We start from the raw sequence: 22320 nt of genomic DNA, 5'->3' as shown, positions 1-22320 counted from the left end.
AGCCCCATCCTCCCTGGAACCCCCTTTCAGGTAGTTAAAGGCCGCTATCAAATCCCCCCTCATTCTTCTCTTTTGCAGACTAAACAAGCCCAGTTCCCTCAGCCTCTCCTCATAAGTCCTGTGCTCCAGCCCCCTAATCATTTTGGTTGCTCTCCGCTGCACTCTCTCTAACTTATCCACATCCTTTTTGTAGTGGGGGGCCCAAAACTGGACACAATATTCTAAATGCGGCCTCACCAATGCCGAATAGAGGGGAATAATCACTTCCCGTGACCTGCTGGCAATGTCCCTCCTAATGCAGCCCAGTATGCTATTAGCCTTTTTGACAACCAGGGCACACTGCTGACTCATATCCAGCTTTTTATCCACTGTTACCCCCAGGTCCTTTTCTGCAGAGCTGCTGCCCAGCTCGTCGGTCCCCAGTCTATAGCTGTGCATGGGATTCTTCCTTCCTAAGTGGAGGACTCTGCACTTGTCCTTGTTGAACCTCATTAGATTTCTTTTGGCCCAATCCTCCAGTTTGTTTAGGTCACTCTGTATCCTATCCCTACCCTCCAGGGTATCTACCACTCCCCCCAGCTTAGTGTCGTCCGCAAACTTGCTGAGGGTGCAATCTACCCCATCCTCCAGATCATTAATAAAGATGTTGAACAAAACCGGCCCCAGGACCGACCCCTGGGGAACTCCGCTTGTGACCTATTGGCTTTCACTGAAACTGAGTTTGCTTAGTCATTTTTGAAAATGGCACTTATGCATCTAAATGATTTAGGAGCCTTTGGACATTTTATCCTAGAGCTGTGTTAAGACTTTTTTAACGGTTGGCTTAGTGCTAGGCTCCGATTAGATTTGATACCTTCTCTCTTTTACACCGTCATCCTATGGTGTTAGGAGGATAAAAAAGATGCAGCATACACCTATCTGCTCTTTGTTTCAGTTACAAACTACAAATCTGTCTTGAAAGACTTCATTTTTGAAATTCCCAGACTTTAGTTGCACTGTACAGGTCACCTCAAGCTGAGCCACAAAGGGCTCGGGGTGCCTAACTGCCGCTTTAGGTGCCTAGGTTCAAAACTTAGATCCTTAAAACCCCACTCAGATGCCACCTCATCCTGGAGGCTTCTAAAGTCCCTAGGCACATAAGTTTCAGCTGGTGAGCACAGGCAAAGCTACCTTAGTCCTGACACTGCTGAGTTGCTGGACATCTACTTTCTGTCTGAGTCCCTGTGGAATCCTCAAACTGGCCATACTGCCATCTGTCTGCCTTGGGGCCAGATATGGTAGGTGGGCTCAGAGGCTGCTTTAGAGTGCACAATGCAGCTAAGGAGCAAGAGATGATGCAGTTGTCTTTATATCCAGTAGCACAGTGGATAGAGCTCTCACCCAGGGATGTGCAAGGCCTGGATTCAAATTCCCACTCTCCCTGATTCAGAGCAAGGATCTGAACCAAGCTTTCCCAGCACCCAGGTGGGTGCCCTAACTACTGGGCAATAGGATTGCCACAGATCTGGTTGGCTTAGAGCCAGGCTCCTAGGTGTTTTAAGCCTTCAGAATCTGAACAGAGATCACTCACTGTCCCTTTCTTATGACCTTTGCACACTGAGAGGTGTGTCTTAGAACTCAGACCTCATGGTCTCCATAGCCTCTGGGCATAGCGCTGACCCTTCAGGCTCCCCATTGTTTACATGCCCTCTCCCAGTATCCATAAAAAATGTGAGCCTTCTGGGTTAGTTTAACTCTCTCGGGGGGAAAACTTGGTAGGTATAAAGCATATAAAAACACACTTTGCACTGGCTTCTAAGAGAGATACACAGATCCGTACAAAAATAACCCAGTGTGCATTTCTCTGCCTCAGTTTCCTCACCATTCCATGGTTGGGGTCAGAGTCCCTTGGGTTGTGCAGAGTCATCCTTCTGCAGTGCATGGCTAAGCCTGGAACATGGAGTCATCTTGCTTTAGGTCATTTTGCTCAATTTGCCCTTGGCAGGTCTGATCCCTTTCTTCCTCCTGCTCACATTTCCTGTGTGTCGCACTCCAAGTTCCATTGTGTGATTGTGAGTCTGTTTGTATACCCCTTTACCAATACCCTGGTTGGTATTTGATAATTTTCCACTACTCTTTCCCCTCCCCTCACTTCAGACAGAGGAATTGTCTTTTCCCAGCTTGAGCAAATTCCCTTAGCATGTATCTTGTCCATGCACAGCACCATGGTTAATGTTAAATGTTCTCCATTGTCCCTGGTCCGGGGAAGACATGACACAACCCTGCCAGCTCATGGTGGATACACATACAGAAGCTTTCTGTGATACAGCATGTTCATGATAATCTCAGAATAAAGTAATTTTATCAACCAGCAGTCACAAGTTGTATAGACAGGGTCCCCAAATCATTCCAGGGCATTCTGGAGCGAGTGTCTCAATCTTTCCTGTTGAAGCTGTTCCACTTGGTATAAAATATTCTTGGAGGAGAGACTGGAACCTGGTCTCCTAGGACAGTTATCATCAACCTTTCCAGATTCTGGTACCCTCTTCAGAAGTCTGATTTGTCTTGCATACCCCAAGTTTCACCTCATTTAAAAACTACTTGCTTACAAAATCAAAGATAAAAATACAAAATGTCACAGCACACTGAAAAATTGCTTACTTTCTCATTTTGTATAAAATTTTAGTTTGTACTGACTTTGCTAGTGCTTTTTATGTAGCCTGTTGTAAAACTAAACAAATATCTAGATGAGTTGATGTACTCTTTGGAAGGCCTCTGCGTACTCCCAGGGGTATGTGTACCCCTGGTTGAGCACCACTGTCCTAGGAGAGTGTGCTAGCCAGTAGGTGATAGTCATTCTCTCTCTTTCTGGCACAATGAATATTTTTATTTATGTACTCAACAGATGAGACTGAGATGCTTACCCCACAATAACTTAGGGCACTCACCTGGAAGGGGGGAGACCTGGCTTCAAGTCTCTGCTCTGAATCTGGCAGGGGGCAGTTTAAACCCAGGTCTCCCACAGCCTGGGTGAGTGCCCTATCTCACCCAGGCTATTGGCTGCAAGGAGAAAACCACCACTTTGTTCTTTTGCTACAAAAGGGCTAACCTGGCTTTGGTGCCATAGGAGTGGGTTTGTGGCTGTGAATCCCAGGTAGAGATGGGAGCCTCCCTCCAGCCCAGAGTTTGGTGCCTAACTTTCTTTGAGGCCCCAACCCTCTCTTCGGCATTTCCTGCTGACTAGCTTAGGTGTCTCCCCACTAAGTGTCCTGGCTTCTGTGCATTCCTTTTTAGGCGCATTACTCTCCCCATGCATTGTGTAGGGAACATGGGCACCTAACTCGAGGCTTTGCATTCCATGAGTTGCAGAGTGCCTAAGGTTAGGTGTTGCAGCACGGAGCCTAAGTCACCTGTATGGATCTAGCCCCCAGACTTTAGGTCCTGAGGATTTGATCATTTCTGAACTTGGCCCGATATTTTGTCTTTGAATCTAGTCCACTCCTTGTCCCATAGTTACAGGAGGATGAGGGCACCCAGATTTGGAGGTAGCCTTACTTACCTGCATTCTTTTCTGGAAGTACTCAGAAACAAAGTTGTAATTCAGCTGAGATTTCCCGAATAGCATGACTTTGTGAAGAGGAACCAAGTGGGAAAGGAGCCAACACATGACTAAGAGTAGTTTCTGAAGCAGAGGGTTGTGGAGTGACAGTAAAATAACCATGTCTGAAAAACAGAAGACTATCTCAATTGTGCTGGCATTTTAGAAATGTGGGGGGGTGTTGGCATTTCAGTGATGGATGGAGTGAGTCTCCTAATGTGTACTCAGATTGCAAAATGTTTTGGTCTCCTTCAGAATAAAAAGTGCTGTAGAAACGTAAGTCATTCTCCCTAAAAAAGCTTTGGAAGGTGTAAGCGTGTGTAGGACAGGCCCACGCCAAAAATAATCTTTTATCCTGTCAAGCTGTGATCTTCCTAAACTGACCTGCAGCAGCTATACCATCTCATGCTGTGATCTGGTTAGATCTTGCAAGCTAAACCCCGTCAAAGTGGGTCAGAATTTGCGTAGGGAACCTTCAAGGATGCGCTGATGAAAGTGTCACTGGTAAGTGATACTTTTCTCTCGGAGTCACTACTAGAACTACTACTACTAGTCTGCCAGTATGGATGAAGGCACTGTGCTTTCAGAGGTACCATGTTTCAGATGAGACACAAAACCAAGATTCTGACCACCTGTGGTCATCAGAGATTATATGACACTGTCTCTAAAGGTAGAGGTATTAACTCAGTATCCTGGCAAATTTGAAGCACATTACTAGAGCTATCCTGCCAAGAATGACGCATTTGGGGGGATAGTCCATGATTACTATGTGATTTTTTTGGGGTGTGTTTTGGAAAGCTATGTCCCCTTACTGTTTGAAGGAGTGTGGTATGCGTCAATCAGTATCTGTTGCCCAGTTGGCTTCTGTTCTTGTAGAAAGTTCTGATTTATGAGATTAAACAAGCCTTTCTATCCCTGAACTGCACAGACTCTACTGCTGCCACATATTAGCACAGATGTAGCATTGTGCTGCACAGTGCAAGAGACTGATTTCTAGGTGGTGGGAAAGTGGGCCAAATGTTCAGAGGAGCCTGGCAGGTTTCTAAAAGCTCTCTAGAGTCTTTCCAAGCATCAGGCATCCTCTGGGGAGGTAAATGCTTCCACTTTCCTGATATTCGTAGAGAATTGCTTTTCTTTACTTTTTCTCCTTCTATAAGGAGGAAAATCTCATAAATGAGCCTGTGGGTGAGATTTGTCAGTTTGTGGCACAGGCTCCTGGGGGAAGGGATGGGAGCCCCATTGCTTGGTATATTAAAACTAGACTGGACAAAACTTTTGAGAATCTACTGTAAGGAGCAATCTGCCTTAGACAGAGAATGCAGAGCGATGGACAAGACAGGAGCAGCCAGGTTTTTTTTCAGTTCTAACCGTGATACTATGAGGGTGCATTTACCCAAGAGGGGAACGCTGGGGAGAGAAATATGTAAGGGTGTTTGTTTGCCAGGAGTTTACAGCTGGAGCTGTGCAGGAAAAACAGGTGTCACTGATGAGGGATGTTTGCAGGAGAGGAGGAAGCTGCATCTTAACCTCATTGCAGTCAGAGTGGATAAGAATTGATTTTTAAAACAATTGGATTTTTCTGATTTAAATTTGAATTTTTAAAAATTAAATTGCAGATTTAGATTTACATTTAAAATATTTGAAATGATGACAATTTATGTTAAGGCCTAAATTTATAATCTATTCAAATAAATTAAATAAAAAAATATGAAACAGTACATGCTTGCTGCCAAGTTTTAAAGAAAGTCAAATCCCTGAACTGGTGGAAATCACTGGCTAAGCATCGGAATCAAAATTTGTTGATGCACTAAACCAGCTTTTGAGAGCAACAGTCTATTCTGCAGGTGCTGAGAGAATATTTTCTTAATTTCAGTTTATTCAATTAGTTCAGTTTAATGAGTAGTTCATTCAAACTTAAGAAACCAATTGAAGCTGAAAAAGCAGAAAAATTTGTTTTCTAGTCCATGAATAAAGAAGGTGTGAGAGGATGAGATCTACTAGCTTGAAAATCTTGAAGGAGATGTTGACCAGAAACAGTCAGTTGAATTCAGTAACTATAGATAATACTTCCTTTATTTAATAAATCAATTAGTTTAAATGCAAACATGTTCTGATAAACTTTTTGATACTCTTTTCTTATGTATTCAGCCCACTTTTATTAGTTTTTAAAATGCTGTTTTTGTGCATTTTAACTGAATTCAAATTTCCATCCAAATAGAGCTTGACAGAATCACAAATTTAAAAAATAAATAAATAAATAAAATCATTCCTCATCTAGTAAGAAATGCCTCATTTGCTATTTTCCAGAGTAATACAAAAATGTAAAAATTAAGTGTCTGAATAAATGTAAGAAGCTATATAATTGCTTAAACAAATGTGTATAGCTACAGCATATCCTCTAGGTTAGCAAAGAATTGCACCAAATTTAGTATATAGGCTATATTTTGTTGCAAATCATGTTTTAATGATTACCAACCAATGAAAATTGACTTTGCTTTAGGAAAATAACTAAAAAGTACAAATGCAATGATAAATCAGTGATTTAAATCCAGAGTTACTGCTTGCTAATTTAAATCTGTGACTTAGATCACTTTGATTTAAATCAATCCACCTTGATTGCAGTAGATTTTTGCTGACTGTGGCAAAAGCGTGAGAATAAGAAAAGGTTGAGACCCACTTTCTGAGATGTGGCTGGGCTCAGATCCCAGACAGAGAACATAAAGCCATACTGAGAGAGGAATAAAAGCCAGACTGCATGCTGGCCTATGAAGTATTTCCATTTTCTTGACAAGAAATGATCTGACACTCAGGTAATGTAGTTGCTGTCTGAGAGATAGCTACTTACCAATGGAGTTCTATTTCTGAAGCGTGGGGTCTGTTTGAAGAGGCTATTAGCAGATCAATAGTTGAAGCATCCCATAATAGTTCATCCAGGTACTGCTGACATCACTGCTCCAATTATCACTCCAGTCTCCTTTGACAGCTCCTAAACTGTTTGGAGTGATCGGAAGGAAGAATAAGGCAAGGAAATGAGAAAGGCCTTTGGAAAAGTAACTTGCCAAGATCCTCTAATAATGCCAGGTCTCTGTGTAAGAGTTATTTAGTCCATTAAAGCTGGATTTGTGCAGGCTGCCCATTAAAAACCCAACCTGTCTCCATTTGTCTTATTAGACTGGTCTCGCTGACTAAACGGAAGACCTGTGACATATTCCAGGAGATATGTCATACTTGCGAAGCTCTATGTAGTGTAAAGAACAGGCAGTTTATTATAGAGCTAGAATTCCATCCAGGGTTTCTGTGATGACAACCTAAACCAGAAGAATGAAGCTCAAGTCACCAGCATCCCCTGAGATGGAATCAGAATTATGGTGTTCCAAACGAGTCCTTTTATTATATTGTATTGATCTTCCCAGCAGTGTTCAACTGCCCAGGACACTTACAGTATAAGAAAGAACAGGTCATCTATTGGATAGACCAGGTCCTGGGAGTAGGACTCCTGGCTCTGATGCTCTCACTGAGATCTTGGGCAAACACTTAACAGTTGTATGCCTCATTTCCTCATCCATTAATTATTTTCCTTATTTCAGTTTTGCTGTTTACTTTTATATCTGATGTTCTGGATGCATTTACACATAATAAACTTTATAGCATTTAAAAAATATTACAAAAATATGGGCATAAAACTGAATGCTTTTTAATGGTGGTTTGTGACATGCTCTGAGAGTCTTGCAGGGATGTTTCTAGAGAAGGGCAAAGTGTTACTTTAATTGAAAAGTCCTCGTTTCTTTCTGTGTGAAGCTGTGTTGTAACCTGAGGATGCTGCTGCTTGTTTTTTGTTGTTCATAGATTCCAAGGTCAGAGAGGACCATTGTGATCATCTATCTAGTCTGACCTCCTGTATAACATAGGTCATAGAACTTCCCCAGAATAATTCCTAGAGCAGATCTCTTAGAAAAACATCCAAGCTTGATTTAAAAATTGTCAGTGATGGAGAATCCACCACAGCCCTGCATAAATCGTTCCAGTGGTTAATTACTCACTGTTAAAAATTTACACCATATTTCCAATTTGAATTTATCTAGCTTCAACTTCAGCCATTGGATTGTTAGACCTTTCTCTGCTAGATTGAAGAGCCCATTATTAACTATTTGCTCCCTATGTACATACTTACAGACCAGTAGTTCTCAACCTGCAGCCCAGACAGCACACATGTGACATCCTCAGGGCCATACAAATAGTATTGGATTCACATAACACATTGTGGGCCCCATATGTGGCGCACAATAGTAAATAGGTTGAGAACCACTGTTATAGACTAATCTAGGCATCCCTTCCTTAAGCCAAATAGATTGAGCTCCTTGAGTCTATCACTATAAAGCATGTTTTCTAATCCTTTAATCTTGCTACAGTGTCATACTGGGAGCTCATGTTCAACTGTTGTTCATGTTCACCATGACCCCCCTAGTCTTTTTCAGAGTCACTACTTCCCAGGGTAAAGTCCTCCATTGTGTAGGTACTGCCTACATTCTTTGTTCCTAGGTTTGTTCATTTATGTTTACCCATATTAAAATGCATATTGTTGGTTTGCACCCACCTTATCAAGTGATCCAGATCTCACTGTATCAATGATCTGTCCTCTTCATTATTTACCTCTCCCCCAATTTTTATGTCATCTGCATATTTTACTATTGGTGGTTTTATTTTTCTCCAGGTCATGAATAAAAATGTTAAATAGTGCACGGCCAAGAACCGATTCCTGAGGGACTCCACTAGAAACACACCTGCTTGATGATGATTCCCCATTAGCAATTACATTTTGAGACCTATCAGCCAGCTTTTAATCCATTTAATGTACCATGTTAATTCTATAACTTTCTAGATTTTTAATCAAAATGTTATGTGATACTAAGTCAAACCCATGTTGACTGGCATTAATAATATTACCCTTCTTTAATTCTTTATTAATCACATCCTGTATCAGCCGCTCCATTATCTTGACCAGGATCAATATCAGACTGACAGGTCTGTAATTACCCAAGTTATCCCATTTACTCTTTGAAATATTGGCAAAGCATTAACTTTCATACAGTCTTCTGGAATTTCCGCATTGTTTCAAGACTTACTGAAAATTAACATGAACAGTCCAGCAAGCTCCTCAGCTAGTTCTTTTAAAACTCTTGGATGCAAGTTATCTGGACCTGCTGATTTAAAGATGTCTAACTTTAGTAGCTGCTGTGTTGCATCTTCTGAGATACTAGTGGAACAAAAAGAGTGTCATCATATGGCATGACTACATCATCCTGTTTTTTTCACCAAATACAAAAGAGAAATATTTATTGAACAATTCTGCCTGTTCTGCATTATTATTGATGATTCTTCCATTTCATCTATCATTGTTAGGATTCTTTTTATTTCTAATATACTTTAAAAAACTCCTTATTGTCCTTTACTCTCCTGCCCATGGATTTCTCCTTGTGTTCCTTTGCTTTGTGATGAGTTAGGAAATTATCATCTATAATATTTAGAAATTCCAAGAATGTTTTAGAACTGGCAGCATGAGACTTCTAGCATATATCATTCAAACTGAAGTTCCCCTTGATCTCACAACTTTTTTTCCCAACACATTACAGATAGGTGCATGAGGAGTTGGTCATCCTGTTCCTAATGTGATTTGGTGGTCTGTAGCAGAGACCAGCTAATATGCCATCTTGTGCTTTATCTGTTAGAACGTCAATCTATAAGCATTCAAGTGCAATTTCTTCCAAGTGACCAGTGACTGAGAAACAGGTAATACCATTTTTGACATGCTGTGCCAGTATGTGGAGAGGTTACTGCTGTCAAAAGCTGGTAGTACGTCAACAAACTCTTCTTCCAGGTGCTTATCCAGTGGTTTCCACCAGTTCAGTGGAATGACTTTCTTTAAAAGTTCAGGAGCAAACGTGCTGCTTAACTATTATTTAATTTAAATGATTTTTATAATTATAGTAAGTCTAGGCCTAACATAGTTTTTCATAACTTCAAATTGAATTTTAAAGAGGTCTATTTTTAAAAAGAAAAATGTATTTAATTTTAAATACAAATATCTGAGGTATTTTAATCTACTTTTATCTACTCTTTATGGTGGGGAGGGCTCAGCATCACGCATTTTAAAGATGTGTGCCTGACTGTTGAGCGTAGGCATGCTTGGGATAGACCATCTCTTGCTGTCTGTGCCTGGAGCAGGAATGCCACACCAAACCAGCAGGCCTGCTCACGTGTTTGTGGTTGCGTAGGGACAGTTCCCAGATGATGGAACAGAAAACTCTACTCTAGCGTGGTCTTTAGCTTGTTGTTTGGGGCCTGTGTTGCTTTAAATGAGACAGAGAGGCAGAAATCAATCCTGCGCTCTATTAGCTCACACAGGTTTAATTTCTTTAGACACGTTTTAAAAAAACCAACAAATCACACACTTCCAGCATCCCCAGAGATGCAAAGGAGGGAATGAGACTCGACTCTGGGGAGCATGTTTGCATAGTTCAGTGAGACTCCACTTCTAATCATGCTAATGGTGCTAATGGCTTAGGAAAGGTGGTACAAAGGCAGGCAACATACATAGACTGTTTGGAGCCTAAAAGTTTGTATTTTGCAGGTTATAAAATGCCAGTTTAATTTCCTCTTTTGTTCTGTAGTTGTGTTCTGGGTGGGTGGAATAGATTTTCTGGGGGAAAATGAGTCTTGTTTGACGTTGCACATCTATAAAGGAAAACCAGTTGGTGTGAATTGCGCTGCATTTGTGATTTTTGCCCTTCTCATGGTGACTCATTCCTACTGTTTGAAACACAAGCACTGTGCCCTCCAGTTAGCTTGCGTGGCTCATTTATTCCACCAGAGGCATTAACTTGATGGCTCCCTCCTGTCAGAACCCTCCCTGTAGGCCTGCTTTTCTCTCAATTTTTTGTACAGTTTGGGATCTTGCTTGGTTGGTACTCTTTGTACTGCTCCACCTATTAGGCTGGGTTTGCACTAGGATATTTTTTCTAACGTTTCCCCAGTTGCTACCAGCATTTCAGCTTGGTAGCTGGGATTGAGTCTGGAGAGTGTCAGTATAGCCAAGGCTCCAGGCATACCTTATAAGCACTGTGTTGTCTAACCTGGTTCAGAGCAGGTCTACCTATGGACCTGTTTGTACAGCACCCCTTTGCTTATCTTGTTCTCATGGCAGTGCTGTGCACCTTACCTACTAGATCCTTCTTTAATGCCAGGGATGGGACAGCTTTTAACAGCCATCCAGTTACTAACCTCCCACCACAAAAGGCTGCACTGCTGTGGGATATGACTAGAATCTTGTAGGGCAGCTCTTTCTGTCTGTAAGGAGGACCCCAGCAGAGTGTAATCTGAGACCATTTTAAGTTCTTTCTACACTTCAGTTTAAAAACCCAGGGTTGGCCCATGCCAGCTGACTTGAGTTCCCTGGGCTCTGGCTAAGGGGCTGTTTGTTTACAGTGTAGACAGTCAGGGTGGAGTCCAGGTTCTAGAACTCTGCATGGTGGGAGGATCCCAGATCTTAGAGTGTAGCCGGAGCCTAAGTGTCTACACCACAGTTAACAGCCCCTTAGCCTAAGCCCCACGAGCCTGAGTCAGCTGGCATGGGCTAGCTCTGGATCTCTCCTTGCCATGTAGATGTGCCCCTAGCCCTTTTTCTGAAAATGCCTTTTGGTCTATGTTTGGTTTTCTTGATTGTGCCAGCAAAGTGGCTGACATGCCCTCTGGCTGTTGTAAGTGGGCCTGTTCCTGTTCTGGGGTTTTCTCTTTGGAGAGGTGGATGTTTGAGTGGATGGGTTCTGCCTGTGTGCTGCAATCAGAGTTTTGATTCTGTTAGAAACTATGGTGTAAATTGCTGAGAGAAGTGCCATACGGTGAGGTGCTGTAGGGATTTAGGTTTTTTAGAGGCTCAAGGAACTGTCTGTTTAGTCTGAGGCTGCAAAAGGGATGTTCTGCACTAACCAGGGTCACAGTGGTATCCCTTCCTTGCAGCTCATGGCTCTGGCTATTCCCCATCCTGAGAGTCGCTGTTGGCGCAGCTATCAATTTATCACCTGAGGAGGGAATCTCTGTATCCTGTCTGCTCTTCTGCCATCCAGAGGGAATGCTGTGGGGGGAGGATAAAAATCAGTGATTTCTAAAATGTAAATTAAATACAGGTTTATTTTAAAGAAATAAACATATTAAATTGACAACCTATGTTAAGGCCTTAATTTATAATCTTTTACAAGCATTTAAATTAAATATGAAGCAGTACATGTTTGCTGTCAAGTTTTAAAGAAAGTCAAACAACTGAACTGGTGGAAGTCACTGGCTAAGCCACCTGTAACTGTAGTTTGTTGAAGAGCTTAACCAGCCTTTGACAGCAGCAGCCTCTTCTGCAGGTGCAGAGAGAACATTTTCTCTATTTCAGTTTATTCAGCTGGTTCTGTTCTATGACTTGTTTGTTCAGTTAACAAACCAATTGGGGGTTGAAAAAGCAGGAAAGATGTGAGGGTGAGATCAACTAGTTCTAAAATCTTGAAGGAGATTAGTTCAATTCACTAACTACAAATTACACTTCCTTTGTTTAATCAATTAATGAATTAGCTTTAAAGGAAAAACATGTTTTGATAAACTTTTTTCTTACATATCCAGTACATTTAAGGTGTATTTATTGAATTTTAAAATCTGGTTTTGTGCATTATAAATTTAATTTCCATCCAGCTAGAGCTTGACCCAAGTCACAGGTAAAAAAATTAATCATCTTGTCAATTAGAAATGCATTATTCACCATTTTCTAAGATCATCAAAAAGGTAAAAATGAAGATTATGAATAAATGTAAATTAAGCTTTATAATTGCTTAAATAAATGTGTACAGATATAATGTATCCTCCTGGCTAGCAAAAAGAAGCACCAAATTTAGTGCAAAGATCTTACTTAGTTGCAATCAACATGTTTTCATGGTTATCAATCAATGAGAATCAACCTTTCTTTAAGAAAGTTACTAAAATTGATTTAAATCAAGATTTCCTGCTTGTTGATTTGAATCAATCTACCCTGGTTCTTCAAAGTGAAACCAAAACCTTTCTTGCTCCCTGCTGTCTGGTGTTCCCCTGGCTGTTCAGAATAGTAATCCACAGGCAGGGGCCCACTCCATGTAGGCGTGCATAAATTTCCTTTCTCTTACAGGGAGCAGGCAGTGGTTGCTATAACCAATGTTTTTGTTCTTTTGTGTTACTGTTTTATGTGCATGGATTATTCACAGTACTGGATTAATTTCACAGTGACACAGGAACTGCTGCACTGATTAGATTATTAATTTTATAAACCTCCATTTGTAATTTTATCTTAATTGGCCACAGAATTTTCAGCAGACTGCCACAGAATATAAGGATCTTGTCCCAGGTTTTTGATCTGGTTTCCTGCTTCCTATAGTAACTAAGTAGCCTTTGCATATGAAGTGTACACAAGAAAAAATCTTTCCCCCGTTTCCTGGAGATGCTGACTTTCCTGGAGGGGGAGCAAGGCTGCTTTCAGCTTCATGAGTTTCATGGTTTCCTATCTCTCTCTTTAAAGGTAGGTGATCGATGATCTTAATATCATTGTGCTTCAGGAGAGCAGAACCTGCTATGTGCTAGGTGCAAGGTGAGGAAAAGCTACTTACAAACAGCCATAGTTACACATGGTATCTCACAGACTAATACAATAGCAGATATCTGCCTTGAGGAGTTTACAGTCTAGATTGGACATAGCACAGCAAGAGTTGATGCTAAACAAAGTAAGGACAAGAGCAGCAGCATCTAATGAAGAATGAGCTGTGCTTAATTTACACATGCTACTTGTTAGTTCCTTTTTGGATATCTCTTCTCTTATATACTTATAGGATTTGTGGCTGGTATCTGTAATGAAAGCAGGGAGGGGCTGCAGGAGAGCAAACTTTTGTAAGTCCACTTGTCCAAGGAGATCTTAGCTTTCAGATTTGGTTGTCCCAAATGACAACTGGCCACCCACCTAAGTTCTTTTGTAAGGACACTGAAAAGCAGATGTGTCCGTTCTGTGCTTGGAGGACATTGCATGCAGAACTAATTATGGACTCTCTTCCTGATGTGAAGTATAGGGCCCACAGCGAGCTGCAGTGTCACAGGAGGGATTTAGGCAAAGAGATGAGCTGTGGCTGTACTCTAGGATCCCGGGAGCTGCAGTGTTTGCTACTTAAGTGCAGCTAACCAAGCGCCGTTTTGGGACAGAACTTTTGGTTCCTGTCCCAAAGAGGAAAGTTCAGAAGTTCTAGTCAGCTTGAGCAGGCTCAGTCTGGTAGGCAAATGTGCAGTGGTCGGATTTCTGCGTTTGTTCACTCTATATATAAATGAATAAATGAGCAGGGAAATCAGCATTGGGGAAATAAGCTATAAATGATTAGCTGACTAGGCCATGGACTTTAAAATATTTCCAGATGTGCCCTATAGCCTGCTTACTCTTTGTTCCCAGCTGAATTTCAGAGTAGCCATTGCGGAAAGACTGGTTACTGTTTTATTTAACTCTCTTCCTCTGTTGCGCTAGTGTCTGCAATTTCTGCACAGAATTGCTATTTGGTCAGTTGCTCCAAAAGAGGGCCAGGTGGCTGTCTTCATGTTCAGACCTAGAGAGGGACCTGGTTTCAAAGGGTGACACAATACATATAGCTGCTGGTTCCACACAGTTCAGACAGAGGCTGTTGTCTCTGCATATATCATCCTTCCCTCTAAATCTATCCCAACCTCCTTTGCAAATTAGATTTGCTTCCTCTGACCATCTCCCAACCCCACATCATAACCCTGTTCTTCTTGTACAGCGCATCAGATTCATCCTCATCTTCAAGGCCCTACATAATCGCATTCCTACCTATCTTGCTCCTCACTTCCTCCTTCCCCCAGGCCTGTCTCCTCAGTTCCCTTGATCTCCTCCTCTCACTCTTGGCTGCATTACTCACGCAGCCCATACTCTTGCAGCAGCTTTGCCATCTTTTATCCGTTGAGCTCTCTTTTGCCTTCTTCAAATCCCTCCTGTTAAACCTGCTTCCTTTGAGAATCCTTCCTAGCCTGCTCTCTCCCACATGTTGCTCTGTCATGTATTTGGTCTATATTTGCTTGTGAAGTCTTTGGGGTAGGGGCTTGGTCTTGCTTTGCTCATGGTGCGCTCTGTCTGTATAGGCTGTGATATAATTAAGTACTAATTAGACTGTTGCAGGATGATCAACATGAAAGTTTCTCTAAACTGAAGAAAACAAAGTCCTTGCTTGCTCTGATTCAGTTTCTCATTAACTCTGTGCCAGCATCAACTCTTGGCTAAGACTGAATAACTCCAGGAAGGATCAAGCCTTCAGGACACCTATTTGTCCAGAGAAAGCCTGGGTCTATCATCGTAGATCCTGAAATGTTTTACAACAGCCATTGGAAATAAAATCAACTAAGCCTGAAATGTTCTTTATAAACTCTTACCATTATTGTACCAAAGCAGAAGCTGCATTACCCTCCTTAATGGGCAGAAGGAACCTCCTCTCATTGGTATTTCTTTTTAAAAAGACTCTCTTCTCACTTGGGAAAATGGCCCATGAATGTCAGCCCTCACCATCTGTTTTCAGCACTTCTGATGACTTTGTGAATCACACCAGCTTTTATCCACTGCTGAGCCCCCTCCCCTCCTTAACAGCAGATGGCATGGGAGTTAAACCACCTTGATATACAGTGTCCTTCCTAAGGCCCCTGGAACAGTGCTTGTTTGGCAGCATGTCTGTTGGCAGGATACTGGGAGTAGTATTTACATAGTGTATACATGTTAGAGCAGGGTAAGGAATAGCTAAGAAAGGATAAGGGACAGAAGCTATGATATTTGTCTTCTGCAGCACTGCAGTATGGTACATTCAGGAACACAATCTCAAATGAGCCACAATAACATGAATATCTAGAACACAACAAGAGTTACAAAATATTTTTGCTGTGCTTGTGAATATAGCACAAGGACCTGGGTGTATTGGTTGATCACAGGATAACTCTGAGCCGCCAAAGGGTTGTGGCCATGAAAAAAGCTAATGTGGTCCTTGGATGCATCAGACAAGGTATTTCCAGTAGAGATAGGGAGGTATTAGTACTGTTAAACAAGGCGCTGGTGAGACCTCATCTGGAATACTGTGTGCAGTTCTGGTCCCCCATTTTTTAAGAAAGATAAATTCAAACTGGAACAGGTGCAGAGAAGGACTATTAGGATGATCTGCGGAATGGAAAATCTGCTTTATGAGAGGAGACTCAAAGAGCTTGGCTTGTTTAGCCTAACCAAAAGAAAGTTGAGGGGAGATATGATTGCTCTCTGTAAATACATCAGAGGGATAAAGACCAGGGAGGGAGAGGAATTATTTAAGTTCAGTGCCAATGTGGATACAAGAACTAATGAATATAAACTGGCCGCCAGTAAGTTTAGACTTGAAATTAGACACAGGTTTCTAACCATCAGAGGAGTGAAGTTCTAGAATAGCCTTCCACGGTAAGCAGTGGGGTCAAAAAACCAAGCTGGCTTCAAAAGTGAGCTTGATAAATTTATGGAGAGGGTGGTATGATGGGACAGCCTAGTTTGGCAATTGACTGATCTTTGACTACTGGTGGTAGATATGCCAATGGCCTGTGAAGAGATATTAAATGGGGTGGGTTTTCAGTTATTACAGAGAATTCTTTCTTGGGTGTCTGGTTGGCGAGTCTTGCCCACATGCTCAGGGTTTAACTGATCACCATATTTGGGGTCAGGAAGGAATTTTCCCCTAGGGCAGATTGGCAATGGCTCTGGGGGTTTTTCGTCTTCATCTGTAGCATGGGGCACGGCTCATTTGCTGGTGGATTCTCTGTACCTTAAAATCTTTAAACCATGGTTTGAGGACTTTCATAACTCAGTCCTAGGTTAGAGGTTTATTACAGGAGTGGGTGGGTGAGGTTCTGTGGCCTGCATTGTACAGAAGGTCAGACTAGATAATCATATTGGTCCCTTCTGTCCTTAGAGTCTGAGTCTATAGCACAGCCACATCGATACTGGACTGGATACTCTGAGGACTTGAAAGTATTGTATTTCTCCATGTAACAGATACCACTTAGGTAGTGGCCAGACAAGTTTCTCCACCCTGCCAGTATCCATAGTCAGGGCCCTGAATCATCTACAGTCCCATAACACTCTGAAATTGAGTTGTTAATTGACTAAATTTTTTGCACTAGCTGCAGTCAGTTTAACAGATGTCCATATATATTTTCATTTGTATGACAGTAGTGCCTAGCAGATCCAAGCTTGTAGGAGGAAGTTATTTTTTCTTACTGCATACCATGGAGAGCAAGGCAAGTTACAGAAGGGTTGGCCAATGCCTTAATAAAAGGGGGAGGGGAGGTGGACAGAAGCAAGTGTTGGGTCAGTGGTCACATTATTGCCAGCTTGTTCCTCCATGTCTCAGCTGCTCTTATGCTCATCCCTCCCTGGCCAGCTGCTGAGGGGAAAAGCAAGGAAGTGGAAGGGCATGGCAACCCACAGCAGTAGCTGAGGATGGTAGTGCAGGCTTTCTTGAGTGCTTTCCTGCAGTCTTGGAAATAACGTAGGAGCATGGCTTTGTAATATGTCAGGAGAAGAGCTAGCTTAACCCAGCCCCACAGAGCACAAGGCCTTGGCATTCATTGGAAACAACTTTTTATTACAGAAGGTGTAGAAGGCGACAAGGGTCATTAGGCTAGTCTGGATTTGATTCCGACAAACAGAGAGGAATTAGCTGAGAATTGAAAGATGGAAGGCAGCTTGGGTGAAAGGGACCATAAAATGATAGAGTTCATGATTCTAAGAAACAGTAGGAGGGAAAACAGCAGAATGTCAGTGAACTTCAAACAGGCAGACTTTAGCAAACTCAGAGAATTGGTAGGTAAGATCCCATGGGAAGCAAGTCTAAGGGAATAAAAGAATTCAGGAGAGTTGGCAGTTTTTAAGAGACATTATTAAGGACACAAGAGCAAACTATAGCAATGTTTAAGTATGGTAAGAGATCAATCACTCTATCTTAACCAAGGGATCTTGAATGACTGAAACTCAGTAGTCATACAAAAAGTGGAAACTAAGACAAATTGCAAAGGAGGAATATATATATTCCTTTGCAGTCCAGTCAGTGCTAACTTTTTTTGGTGAAAACAAACAAGAGGCACTTAACACTTTGGCCATTGTTGCATTTTCTGTTATGGTCTTTCCCTCTTCATTGAGTAATGGGCCAACTCTGTCTTTGGTCTTCCTCTTGCTTTTCATGTACTTTCTTGTTATCCTTTATGTCCGTAGCTAGTTTCATTTCATTTTTGCCTTAGCCTTTCTAATTTTGTCCCTACATGCTTGTATTTTTGTATAAAGATGTGGTAAAAAATACAAGTATGTAGGGACAAAATTAGAAAGGCAATGGGGAAAGGCTTCAGTAGCTTCCTGTTGCTGGATGCTTTTCACAGAAGCAAGGACAGGATCTGGCTACTGGGGGTGGGACAAAGGTTTTGGATCTTTGCAGCAAACCGTATGGGACCAGATGTGACTGTCGTCTAGCTGCCTGGGCCCAGACAATGGCCAGACATTTAGTAAATTAGCAACTTATGGCAGGGGTAGAGGAGCCCTTCTGCAAGAGGCCAGCCAGCTGCAGTGAGTTGGAGAACAAGGAGAGACGTGGAGGCCAGGTGACCAGTTTTGCCTGGGAAACGCAACAAAAGATGGAGATGGGGCAAATGGGAATGACTTGGATTGGCCTGTTGGAAGCAAGACACTTTGATCTCAAGCCATGTCTACACTGCCGAGGGAAGTCGACTTACTTTAAGTTGACTTTCAGCAGCCAATTTTTAGAAGTCACAGCAGCGTGTACACATTGCACAGGTCTCATGTGTCCACACTGACTGCGCTTGTGTCGACATTCAAAGCAGTGTACTGTGGATTGCTATCCCACAGTGCAATTAGCCGCGGTGACTGTTGGGACGAGTGTCATCGTCCCATGATGCAACACTGCTTCCTCCTCCCTTCTTCCCCCAAACAAACAGGAAAAATATTTTCACGCCCTTTTTATACCCCCTGTGCTCGCCATTGCTGCAGAGACATGGAGCCACTCAACTCTGCACTATTATTGTGAGCGTCACAAATACAACACGGCTTATCATCAAGTATTTTCGAAGTAGAGCAAGAAGCCGAAGCACAGACAACAGCGATGCCACAGAGTCTGCCCTGCTACAAGCCATTGAGCAGAACAATTCCTGATTGCTGCAGGCTGTAACGAATCACCTGCAGTCTGTGGAGCGCCAGTTCTGGTGCAGGGAAACAAGCATAGACTGGTGGGACTGCATCGTTATGCAGCTGTGGGATGATGACCAGTGGCTGCAAAACTTTTGTATGCGAATGGCAATTTTCCTGGAACTGTGCTTGGAGCTGGCCCTGTCACTGAAGCACGTGAATACTTGCTTGAGACAATCTCTGATAGTGGAGAAGAGAGTCGCCATCAATCTCTGGAAGCTGGCAACCCCCGACTGTCTCTGCTCGATTGGGAATCAGTTTGGAGTCAATAAATATACAGTGGGCATCGCAGTGATTCATGTATGCAGGGCCATCAATAGACTTCTACGAAGGATAGTGACTTTGGGAAATGTGCAGGTTATAGTGGAGGGATTTGCCATGATAGGGTTCCCAAACTGCGGGGGGGGGGGAGCATTGATGGGACGCACATCCCTATCTTAGCACCCGCCCACCTCGCAACCGAGTAAATAAACCACAAGGGATACTTTTCCATGGTCCTGCAGGGCCTTGTGGACCACAGGGGTCATTTCACTGACCTCTATGTGGGGTGGTCTGGGAAGGTGCATGACACGTGCATAATTCGTGGCTGTTCTCTAATATGCAGGCAGGCACTTTTTTCCCCGACCAAAAAATTCACATCGGGGGTGTGGAAATGCCCATAGTGATCCTGGGGGATCCTGCTTACCCCTTATTCCCTTGGATAATGAAGCTGTACACCGGGCACCTTGACAGCAACAAGGAGTGTTTTAATAACAGGTTAAGCAGTTGCAGAATGGTTGTAGAATGTGCGTTTGGGCATTTAAAGGCCAGATGGGGGAGTCTGCTCACTAGGCTGGACATGAGTGAGAAGAACCGCCCTTCTGTGATATCTGCATGTTGTGTTCTTCATAACGTGTGTGAAGTGAAGGGTGAGCGGTTCCCCCAGGGTTGGGCTGTGGAGGCAGAAAGACTGGCCACCAATTATGAGCAGCCAGATGCCAGCACTACGCTGAGAGCGAACCGCAGAGCGCTTTGCATTATGGAAGCTTTGAAAACCAGGTTCTGCAACGAGATGCAGGACTGATTTCTGTTCCTGTATGTTGTTTGCCTTTGGTGAACACCCCGTCCCCCCAATCGCTATCTGTACCTGCCAAATCCCTCCAGAACAAGATATGATTTAATAAAGAAACGTGTTGAAACGATGCAAACTTTTATTTATGAACATTCAGTCCTGGGGGAAGGGGGAAAGTGTCCATTCACTATCTCAAGGGGTAGGCTGGTAGCTTGCTGGCCAGCTGTCAGGGTGTCAGCCGCTGCTTTCTGCTTGCCTCCACTGGGGTGGAGGCGAGCATGTACTGCAGCCTGGCTAGTCGTCTCCAAGACCTCTTGGGAGTGGGGGAGGGCCAGGGCAGCAGAGCCCTCGGTTGAGGAGCATTATGGAGGGGCTGCAGCGGGACTCTGTCCTGCTTCCGCTCCTCCTGAAGCTTCACAAGCCGCCGCAGCATGTCTACCTGGTTCCGCATGATTTGCAGCATCTCCTGCGTGGTGCTGCGATCATGCTCCATCATTTCTCTGCTACTCTCCCTGTCTATGTCCATATTCTCGGACAAGGTGAGCTGCCATGCTCTTTACTCTGTCTTTGCGGCCACTGAGGCGTTCATGATTTCGCCAAACATGTTCTCTCTTTTTTTTTTCCTCTTTCTAATCTGCAATAGTCTTTCCGCAGCATTTCTTGAGGGTGGGGCCAAGGACGAGGTTTCTACAGAATGAAAGAAAAACAACAAGGTAGCCATTGTTATCAGAGTGAAGAAAATGATACAACTGCAACAATGTAGACAATATTCCCCATGCAGTGCACAGGGCAAACACAGTCCCTCCTTCCACTCCTGACATCCCAGAGGGGTCTGCTCGCTGTGTCCTTACAGAGAGGATCTGCTAAGAAGAAAAAAAACCTCACCAGATGTGCCTTCCTTGGAATCATTAGTGCTGTCGTGTGTGATGGTGGACTGCCCTGGGGTCAGGAATATGTCCTGACTTTCAGGGAGAACGGACACCCCGCTTTCCTGCACCCTGCTCTCCTCAGCCTTCTCCTCCTCCTTTGTCCACGGAGTCCTCATCATTGTCCATGGACTGTGACCTAGTGGAGGTATCGATGCTGTGGGATCTCCACTGAGAATTGCATGCACATCATTGTAGAAGCGGCATGTTTTGGATTAAGAGCCAGAACAGCTGTTAGCTTCCCTGGCTTTCTGATATGACTGACTCAGCTCCTTGATCTTCACACGGCACTGCTGCGCGTCCCTCTTGTGTCCCTTCTCCAGAATGCCCTGGGATATCTTCCCATAAATGTCCAAATTCCTTTTGGTGGCTCTTAAACTGAGCCAGAATGGACTCCTCGCCCCATAGACCGATGAGATCTAAGACCTCTGGTCGACTCCATGCTGGAGCGTGTTTAGGCTTTGCAGTAGCCATACGGAGTACAGTGACAGCTCTCTCCACACTGGCAGCACAGGAAATGAAAATTCAAATCTTCCCGGGGCTTGAGGGAAGGGGACATTTCCTGGTAGCGTGACCACAGAACAGCACAGCGTAACTGTCCAGAGCAGTCAAAACAGGGCACTGTGGGATACCTCCCAGAGGGCAATTAAGTCGATTTAAGTGAAGTTGTATCTACACTGACACTAAATCAAACTAACAAATTCGAATTAGGCGCTACGCCACTTGCAGAGGTGGCCTTATTCAGTCGACTTTTGCCACGGCTTAATTCAACTTAACAGTTGTGCCAGTGTAGACACAGGTGTACAGAGGTCGATGTAAGTGACTTTATGTCGACCTAAATCTCCAGTGTAGACCAGGGCTCAGAGCTCTGAGTCTGATTAAGATGGACTTAGCTGTAACTTTCTGGTTTCTGTGCTAACAAAGATCTTTCCTACCCTGTATTCCAGGTCACTAATAAACCCCCTGTATTTTAGAGTGCTGGCTGAGAGTCACTGCTGACTGTGGAAGTTGGGGGTGCATGACTCCCCCTTGGGATGGTAAAGCTTACCACAGGTGTCCTCTTCAGGTGAACTCACTGTGGGAAGCTCATGGAGTGGAACGAGTGCTGTGAAGGCTCTGAGGTCAGTCCCAGGAGGCACTGAAGTCAAGGAGACCTAATGAGTGTTTGCCCTGAGGGGTTTCACACTGAAGAGGGCCTTGCCTGGATCTGATTCACAACTGTTGCAGAGCACCGAGCCTGTGCACCCATGACATAGGGATCCAGCATGTCTGCTGGTGTGCTGAGCGTACTGCTTATCATGCTGACCAGCAGTTTCTTTATACTCCCCCATCTGTCTGTATTGTATCTTTTGTCTTGTCTTATACTTAGATTGTTCCTGCCCCAAGAATGTATTATCTGTTTGCACAATACCTAGCCCAAAGGGGTCCTGGTTCATTACTAGGGCTTCTAGGATCTATA

The 22320-nt window shown here is 43.3% G+C and overlaps 1 protein-coding gene across 2 annotated transcripts in view; it reads left to right on the top strand.

Moving 5' to 3' along the window:
• The window catches only part of PSKH1 (protein serine kinase H1), a 56268-nt gene that overhangs the window by 10841 nt on the left and 23107 nt on the right, over nucleotides 1-22320 (top strand). Inside the window, exon 3 of one of the 2 annotated variants that reach the window (XM_067553022.1) lies at nucleotides 11591-11747. The exons of the other annotated variant lie outside the window; for it this stretch is intronic. Within the exon in view, the coding sequence (XP_067409123.1) occupies nucleotides 11591-11656 (66 nt within the window). The 3' untranslated portion in view covers nucleotides 11657-11747. Of the gene's footprint in view, nucleotides 1-11590; nucleotides 11748-22320 lie in introns of those variants that run through there. 2 annotated transcript variants of the gene reach the window in all.

This window comes from Emydura macquarii, unplaced genomic scaffold (assembly GCF_026122565.2).
Source record: "Emydura macquarii macquarii isolate MOO-44397 ecotype Brisbane River unplaced genomic scaffold, CSIRO-AGI_Emac_v2 contig_295, whole genome shotgun sequence".
Classification (NCBI taxonomy): domain Eukaryota; kingdom Metazoa; phylum Chordata; order Testudines; family Chelidae; genus Emydura; species Emydura macquarii.
This window is presented reverse-complemented; position numbering and strand designations above follow the sequence as displayed.